This window comes from Trachypithecus francoisi, unplaced genomic scaffold (assembly GCF_009764315.1).
Source record: "Trachypithecus francoisi isolate TF-2019V2 unplaced genomic scaffold, Tfra_2.0 Lachesis_group8, whole genome shotgun sequence".
In the NCBI taxonomy this organism is placed as follows: Eukaryota; Metazoa; Chordata; class Mammalia; order Primates; family Cercopithecidae; genus Trachypithecus; species Trachypithecus francoisi.
In genome coordinates, this window is record NW_022681473.1 from 46930298 (window position 1) to 46939892 (window position 9595).

Genomic DNA, 9595 nt, shown 5'->3' on the forward strand with positions numbered 1-9595 from the left:
TTCTCAGTATGTATTTATACAATAAAAAGTAGAATAAGAGATACTGTTATGAAAAGCCCACTTAATGATATATTCAGAAATGCAAGTGGACAGTTAATTCAATTAATTAACTGTCTGTTAATCAGTATTATTAAGAAAGAATACATTTGTAACATGGATATTTCATTTTTACCTAGAATTCATTCACTGTAATAGAACCAGACTACAGAACATTCCTTTGTATAGCATTTACAAATAGAATTCTGTTCTATCTTGCTGAAAGCATATCTATCACTCATTGTCTATGATTTGCAGTGTAGATTAGTTTAAGTGTAGATCCTAGTATCAAATGCATAGCATTCTCGCTGAAGATATTGTTCCATATTGTTCATTTTTGTTTAATCTGATAGAGTTGGCAGACTCACACCTATTAAAGTAACAATAATTTTGGAACCTGCTTTTATTGTCCCTTTAAGCATTCACATTAGTTTGTATGGAAACCACAGTTCTTCTTTCATACTCGTATTTCATTGATTTGTGCTGTATTTTGACAAATTAGGTAATTGTATTGACAAGCCTAATTGTCAAAAGCAGGACAGGAAACAGATCCAATTGGTTCTTGTGAGGCTGATGACTCAGTGCCCTTGAGCCCAGGTGTACTATAGCATCAGTGAATGACCATGAAGGCTCAGCATTTGCTCAGCATCAATCAATGTATTTTCTCCATGAAATGGAAAGGATTGGATATAGAGATAGAATGTATTAGTGAGAAACTTATATGAAAGGTGTTTGCTATTATGTAGAATCAGCACAGTGCTTGATAAATTTGTTTGTTGAATTCATGCCTAAAAAGTAGTCATGGGCTGGGCGCGGTGGCTCATGCCTGTAATCCCAACACTTTGGGAGGCCAAGGCAGGCGGATCACGAGGTCAAGAAATCGAGACCATCCTGGCCAACATGGTGAAACCCTGCCTCTACTAAAAATACAAAAAAGTAACCAGGTATGGTAGCAGGCATCTGTAATCCCAGATACTTGGGAGGCTGAAGCAGGAGAATCGCTTGAATGCAGGAGGTGGAAGTTGCAATGAGCCGAGATCATGCCATTGCACTCCAGCCTGGGCAAAAAATAATAAATAAATAAATAAATAAATGCACAAAACTCCGTCTCAAAAAAAAAAAAGTATTCATGAACAGTAGCTCCCAAAAAGTGCCATGTGAGATTTTCATATCATCTCTCACTTTCTGGAGAACACTCCTGGATGTCCTGCATGCTCTGCCTTGACATGTAACCAAGACGAAATAGTATCATTGGCCTTGGAAATAAGGCAGCTCATGAGCAGACTCACACATCCCCTCCATTCTTCTTCCCAAAGGCAGTGGGCAGACCTGCAACGAAAGGGAACAGCTGTTCTCAGAACGACCAGCTGCAGAGGACACTGTTGAGTGGGAGGTGCCTATAGGAGTTCCAATGAGACCTGGTGACTGAGCCAGCCTTTGCAAGATGCTGGATGACCATGAGATTTTCAGGTGGGAGCTGCTTGAGAAAAATAGTTACCAAGCATCTTCTAAATTCCACACCTAGTCTGTTGCACTAGAAATTCAAAGACAAGTTCTCTGCTCTTAAAGACCCCAGGCTGCAGTTAAAGAGAAAGATGTGGGTACAAATACTTGAAGTACACTGTTTTAAGTGCTGTAGTGGAGGAATGTGTGAGGCCAAGTGAGTTCAGAATGGGCTTCAAGGACAGAATCTAAGCCTTCATGAAGTTGAAGTTTTCTTCTATCAAAAGAAAAAGAATGTCACTAACATCAAAATAAACAGAATCCCAGGTAAGAACCAACATTATTTGATTCAATTGCCAGGTGAAAATTCTCTACAGAATTCCTCATGATAGACAACATCTTTAGCCAAAACTGTACAATTGATATCACAGACTTCCAGAGTGGACTTTCTCAATAGCCCTCAGTCTGAACTAAAGACATCAGAGCAAAGCTTCTGGCCCAGAGCATTGGCTGTAAACACTGCTTTCCTGCTTCCCCTCACCTGTAGGAAATTCTCACCTACAGCTACGTCCTACTACAGCATTTGGAAATCCAGGGTGGACAGATAGGATTGAGCATCAGCAAAATGTTGGGCCTAGAAGAGCAATGGATCTGGACTCAGGTGACCTGAGTTCAACATTGTGAACAGTGTGATAAGAGCCACCAATAAATATGGTTTGAAAAATGGAAAAGTATAGACCTATTTATTACTTTCCTAACTGCTTTGTACTGCCTCCTGCATACTCAGATTGCACTTGTCAGCTCCCCTCAGTGAGGGACAATCTGAGGGGCAGCCTCACTGTCTGTGAGCAGCACACAGTCCACTGTGATGTCACATCTTCTCTTGGTGGTCTCTTCTGTCTGCTTATTTGTGGAAGGGATAACCACTGGTGGAGCACAGTCCTGAATTTTGTACTGATCCCGTTTTTATAATTAAATGTTTTAAATTGTGGTAAAGTTTACATAACATACATTTGATAACTTTAACCATTTTAATTGTCCAACTCTGTGTCAGTAAGTACATTCACAGTAAGTCGTAACGGTTACCACTGTCCCTTTTAAGAACTTTTCATTATTCAACACAGAAATCCTGTGCTCATTTAATAATGGCTACACAATATCTCCATCTTCCAGCACCAGGATCATCCTAATTTATTTTCTGTGTTCAAGAATTTCCTAGTTTGGGTACCTCGTAGAATTTGAACTTACTTATTGTTTGACATCTGGCTGATTTTCCTTAGCACAATGTTTCCAGGTTCATCTATGTCACAGAATTCTGTACCAATTATCCCGATTCCGTAATTGAGATTGGCAAGGAAAGGTCAGATGTTTTCAGTTTTGCTTCTCATGTAAACAGCCATAACACTACCTGAAAGTTACAGTCAGAACAATTTATACAAAACCTGGAAGTATGAAGAATTCTCCTACAACTGAAAGAATCTGTAAGTGAATAATAAATGGTTTTCAAGATAATTTCCACTTTAAAATCAATATTGAGGTTTCCAATGGCCAAAATGAAACTGGTGGGGCATACTTATAGGCTACTCACTGGTCCGTTCGTTCAGGAAGGGCTAAACAAGAACTTACCCATTTTCAAAGAGAAGTGGCCACAGATGTCTTTACTACAAACCAAGGCCAACATGTCACCATGCTGTGGACAAATGACAGGAGAGGACTTTTCATAAAACCAATTTGTGAGAGTGTTTTTATGAAGAGAGAGTCTGTAAGGACATTATTTTGCTTTATATCTGAGAATTCAATGGAATTTAGAGGTAGCAGAACGCACTTATTCAGAATCGAGTTTCCAACTACGGTAAAGCCTCTAGACATAGAAGGGAACATGATTTTGAGTGAAACGTAATCTGAGAGATTAATAAGGAATCCTCCTTTTTGATACTATCAGGTAGAAAACAAGTATAAAGAAGAGTTTTAGGGTTGTGGACAGGAGCTCCTTTTATTACAATGAAAATTGCAGAAAAAGTATTCAGTAAGAAAGATTCGGTGTAAGATAACAGGAAAAATGTGTTGGTAATATCAAGGAGAATCTAAACGTTATACTATCAGACTAATGCTTTCTATGGGTGAAAACTGCAACTGTCAGGTTAGATAAACATCTATTCGAAGACCTGGAGGAACCACTGAGACATTTCTGAGGCAGAAGGCTAAGAAAAATGCATATAATTGTCAAGGGTGGCAGGGCAGTGTTGGTCTCAAAGTCCCCTCTGATAGGGCAGAAGCTCTTCCTCACTGCTCCAATCTGCTTCCCGACAGCTCCAGGGTTTCCTCAGGAAGCTGCCCTCCAACTTCATCCACCTCAGGCGTGTCCTGCAGAGCTCTCTGGAATACCAGCTTCAGGTTCTGCCTATTTTGACGCTGCCTAAAGGAGCCCACGAAGAAGTAAATGATGGGGTTGGCACTGCTGTTAAGAGTGGACAGGAACATAGAAACTAGATGAACATGACAATATAAGACTTTCCAATTCAGGTGGATCCTGAAAAACAGGGCCCACTGAATGCCGAAGGGCAGGCCACAGAGGAGAAAGACCAGCACTGTGAGCAGGATGGTCACGTACAGCCTGGTCAGCGGCATCCTCTGGGATCCACAGAGGATCCTGACCAGCAGGACCAGGCTGGACCCACAGAGAACCACAGATAAAAAAATCAGCCACGCAATTGTAATGAAATCTAATGTTTCACACCCAACAGAATCCGCACCACTAAGCAGGAATTCACAGAACATCCAATCCAGGATGCTCCGCAGCAGGGACAGGACCCAGAGCAGGACACACACGACCGCTGACAGGTGTCTGGGGCGGCGGCAGCGGTACCAGATGGGCCACAGGACGCACAGGCAGCGCTCGGTGCTGATGGCGCTCAGCATGCTCAGGCCTATAAAGTAGAGAAAGGTCATCACAGGATTAAGGATTTTGAAGAGAGGATGGAGGATATTGATGAGGCGTAGTGGCGAACGGATAACGTGGCCACTGAGGAAGAGGAAGTCGGTCGCTGCCAGGTTGAGGATGTAGGTGGAGACAGTGTTCCTGCGCATGCGGAAGCCCAGGAGCCAGAGCACAACCGCGTTTCCTGTCAGCCCCACAAGGGAAATGATGCACATCAGCACCGTGAGGATCAGGGTCCGCTTGTAGCAAGGAGTTTCCACAGTTCCGTTGATTCGTGTCAGTTCTGTATCCAAGGCTGGGATGGTTGGATCCATGCTCAGAAACCCTAGTCTGGTGTCCCTGGGAACACAAACCAGATGTGATCACCAGCTGTATGATCTCTGATTCTCCCCACCACCCTGCCATATGGGATTTACTGTTCTCATTTTAAAGAGGAGAGAAACAGAGGCTCACAGAGAATAAGTCACCTACCAAAAGGTGGGGGTCCTCAAATCCAGTTTGAAATCCAGTTCTTACTGACTCTAAAACCTGACCCCTCTCTACTGCCACACAAGTTCTGTACTGACATGGGAATAACATTAGGATCAAAACACCCCCACTCATCCGGCCAGGGCTGTGGACCCAATCATTACTGTATCCTGGGCCTGACATTTTCTCTCAGGTAGAGGAATTCAGATACACAAAGAGGTGGTTGTGACACACTCATGACTAGGACTGGTCATCCATGGACAGGAAAGAAGACCAATGCATTATGAATCAGAGGAAAATGTGACCCTCGCTAGCATAAGTGTGAAAATGACTGGGCCTGGTGGGTGAGAAATAATTCAGTGTGTCAGTCATTGCAGACAGGACCACATTTTATGTTTTATACTCTAAGAGCCTATTTCCATGAGCAGCACAATGTGCTCTTCATAAACATTCACTCAATGAAGGAATGCATGCATGAGGAACCTAATGGTAATGGTAGATTTGGATGAAATGGAAAATAAAAATGAAAGCACAATGTAAGGCATTAGAACACATACATACATTTAGATGAAGAAAATTTAGTTAATCAGAATTCTATTTGTGGACAGCTGTATCTGTGTTGAGAAGAATTATTGATGAGCGCCCAAAACCTGAAATTGACCACTGATGTGCCTTTAAAGTAAGTGCCCAGTGTGGCTTTGCTGAACACCTAGAAGCATTTTGTAAGCAATGTTTTTGGTAGGGTGTGGGTCTGAACTGAATTGCTCAGCAATAAAGCAGAGGAAAGAGTAAGTGAGGGTGAGGTCTGAGTGCCACTGATGTAGGTAATTGAAGTGTGGGAATATCCATGAGGCACTACTAAGTATTCTGCTGGGTATCCACAATGTAAACCTATTTCATTCTCTTTTGGGAGATCTTTGGTAGCGTTTCTTTCTTGATGCAAACATTTGTATGAGAGGAGTCCATGAGTAGAAATAGGAGAAGTGTAGGGCTTGGGTTGTAAAGAGAGATATTCATGCAAATTTCAACTGGAGAATGAGGATTAGGTCTACTCTGGGAGAATAACAGCAACTGATTGACAGTTTATTAGGTATTGCCTCTTTTAATCATCTGAAGAGCCTAGGAGGTAAAAATTAGTATTATTCTTGTATTGCAGATAATGCAATTAGAGTACAAAGAGAGGGAATTGTTTTTCCTGGGGGTTATATATTATATAGTATGAATGTGAACCCAGCAGGGCTGACTCACGATCCGGTTTTTCATCAGCCATTTGGACGCAGCACCACTATGTGTCGATTATACATGTTAGAGGGAGTAAAGTAGAGGAGTGATTCTCAAGTTCAATCCAAGTTGGCAGTCGAAATTGTGGGCTGAAAAAAAAAAAAAAAACTAACTTAAACAAACTCCAGATAGAGAATGAGAAGCAAATGAAATAGGGAACAAAATAGAGGTGAGAGAGCGCCATTTAGGGACAAATTCAGGAGTTCTTTTTTGTCTATCAGAGGCCACATTTGCTCTGGAATCCCAAGAATGCACATGGGCAGGAGCTCTCCAGGTGGAAAGAAGATGCAGCCTCCTCTGGGAGTACAGAGGAGCATCAGGAGTGAGTGCATCCACCATGAGCTCTCTTAGAGAGACAAGCTGCCACAGCTCTGATTGGCCCAAAAAGGAAATGGGAGGAAAAGGAGAACCTCTGTTATCCACACTCAGGGCACTAAGCTGTTTGTCCAGCTATATGGTATGCTATGTTTTTCTTCCTCATGAAACCCAAAGCTCCGTAAGGAGTAAGTCATGCCTGTCTTTTTCACTGTGGTATCACCAACATTTAGCATGTATTCCTTAAAGACCATCTATGGTATTATCCTCATATAACATGAGATGAAGCCAAGGCCTAGATAATTAAAGGGTTTTCCTGAGTTCACAACAGGAAGAGCAGGTCCAATACCAGCCCCTGGTCCCTGGAGCCCTGCATGAGACTCCAGTTCTGTTCTCTGCCCCATCATCTATTATTTCTGAGGAGTTCCTGAAAAATCTTGATATGAGCACAGAATCAGAGACAGTCAGGGGCTGAAGAGACTGCTAGGTTGCCCCAATATTCATTTTCCTCTTTGGTCACGTAACAATTCTGAGAATGTACAAGCAGCACAAAGACCCACATCCCAGTTTTCCTTGATGCTGGATGATATCGCATGACCAGGTGCTGTTAAGTGGAAGAATCACAAAAGTGATAGAACCAAGTCCCAGCTCATGGGATTAACAGAAGGAGCAAAGCCTCTCCTTCCCCTCATCGTTTTCCATAAGACTGGAATACTGATGTTGCTGGGAATCAGATAGGATCACAAGGATGAGGGCAACTCTCTAGGAACTGGGGAGCAGCAATTTTTGGAATTCTGATGTATGATACGTTGGAGCTTCTAGTTCCGATCTCAAAGAGTGTCATTTTTGTGTATTCACAGGGGATTGTTTCCAGAGCCTCAGCACAAACCAAAATCTGCAGATGCTCAATTTCCTTATATGTGGTATTTGTTTATACTCTATGCACTCTTTAATATACTCTTCTAGATACATTAAATCCTTTAAAGTTATTTAGAATAACTGACAAAATGCAAATGCTATATAAATTCTTGTTGTATTGTAGTTTTTCAGAAATAATGACAAGGTAAAACAAGTTTGTACCTGTTCAGTACATACACAATTCCACCACACCTTTATTTTTGGAAAAGTTTCCTCCTGTGGTTTGTTGAATCTGTAGATTCAGAACCTAGTGACCCAGAGGCCCAACTATACTTTCTTGTTTAAGATATTTCTACTTTGTGTCTTTATTAGAACAGCCAAACTTATATTCTAAACAAAATAAATATGTTCTCTTTTTAAAATTACATTTTATTTTCTATGCATTTTTAACAAATGCAAACATTTCTGCATAAAAGTGACAGTAGAGAAAGACATGCCAAACATTAAAGTAGTCTGATAGAGCTGAAATGAGACAGGAATCAATCAGATAAAGAAAGCCCCAGGATTTAGGAGGATACAAGAAGGTGAGAGGGATAGTCTCATTTGCCATGAGGATTTGCTTTCCATTCTTCTTTATCCTGTTTGACATCCCAAGAGAATGGCTTCTATGTACTACATCAGTGGATTCTTTTTATTTCTGGTTTCTGGTGGAATTGAGACACTGGGAGACACTGATAGGAGACTGGAAGACAGTAGGAGAGCACCTTGGGATTTCCATCTCCTTGATCTTTGCCTGTGTATTAATTCCTTCTTGCATTGCTAAAAAGAAACACCCAAGACTGGGAAATTTATGAAGAAAACAGGTTTAACCGGCTCATAGCTCTACAGACTGTACAAGAAGCATAGCAGCTTCTGCTTCAGGGGAGGCCTCAGGAAGCTTCCAATCCTGGTGAAAGGCAAAGGGAGAGTAAGACATCTCACATGGTGAGAGCAGGAGCAAGAGAGAGAGGGAGGAGGTGCTACATGCTTTTAAACAACTAGATTTCATGAGAACTCATCAGTATCACAATACCAAAGGGGATGGTGTTAAAATGTTCATGAGAAACCATCCCCGTGATCCAATAGTCATCTCCCACCAAGCCCTCCCTCCAATATTGGGAATTACAATCAACATCAGATTTTGGTGGGAACACTGATCCAAACTGTATCAGTCTGTTTGACTGTGTGTTGGCCATGCAGGGTTTCTCCACTTGCCTGCTCATGCTCTCCTACCCTTCTGGCTACAGCTATGGCTATGGCGACAATGGTAACTGCTCCTTCCATGTCCTTTACAGCCTAGGGCAGGAAGTAGTGCTCCCCCATGCCCCCATGTATTGCTGCTTAAGGTGCTGACCCATGCCTCGTCTCTTTCCCTTAACCCTGTGCATCTTTGTAAATACTTTCCTCATGAAACACTCCTTAATTATTGGACCATCTATATCTTCCTTAGATCTTTCCAGATAGGCAAATAAGAATAAATTTGAAAGGTAAGTAAAACAACAAAACTGACTCTATAACAGTTCAACTCTGGGAAGAAATGCCTGCATGTCCCCTTGCTCGTTAAAAGAATGTAAGAGGCAGCATTCTCTCCAGGAGAGCAGATTGAATGGTTGGAATGAACTAGGTGATATGAGAAGATAAACTAGAAGGGGGACCCCATTTAGAACTCACACAATTTGGGTTGGCAGCACTCAGTTTCTGAAAGGAAGCTTTGTGTCTCCTGTCTTTTCCTGAAACAAGCTCATGACCCCTGCATATAGCACCAAGGTGGAAGCACAGGGACATGATCTTATAGCAAAAACCATAACTGACTATGGAAGAAGACAGTTCTTGGTACTTACCCTTATTGTTCCTTCTTTGTCCAGTGGTGAAGACCTCACTTGTGCTAAAGGTAGAGAGCCTTTCTGGGATTCAGTGACTTCAGAGGACTTTTCTGTGTTGCTTAATTCAAGAGATGTCTACAGGAGCTGAAATGAAAGCTGGTTAGCAATCCAGGCTTATGAAGATGCTTGACAGCCTTGTTAATGCCTGTATGAGGACTATGGACAAATCAGAGGCCAGAGGTATTTGAGTCACAAATCCTAACTAAGGTGATTCTTGGCCTATGTCCCATATCCATTACATATAAGCCTCTCCTATCACATCCCATCTTTTTCAACTTCCTGTAAGTAATTGCTGTCTTGATTTTAAAAATCAATTATGGGTCTAGGTATCACA

General features: G+C 41.8%; 1 protein-coding gene across 1 annotated transcript; it reads right to left on the reverse strand.

Annotated features, from left to right (window-relative positions):
• Positions 1–3453: 3453 nt before the first annotated feature.
• Positions 3454–9388, reverse strand: LOC117080043 (mas-related G-protein coupled receptor member X3). Its single transcript, XM_033204524.1, has 2 exons — positions 9220–9388; positions 3454–4756 (listed from the first exon to the last, which is right to left on the reverse strand). Exon 2 carries the CDS (start codon positions 4729–4731, stop codon positions 3763–3765), a length of 969 nt encoding a protein of 322 aa, XP_033060415.1. The 5' UTR covers positions 4732–4756; positions 9220–9388; the 3' UTR covers positions 3454–3762.
• Positions 9389–9595: the final 207 nt, after the last annotated feature.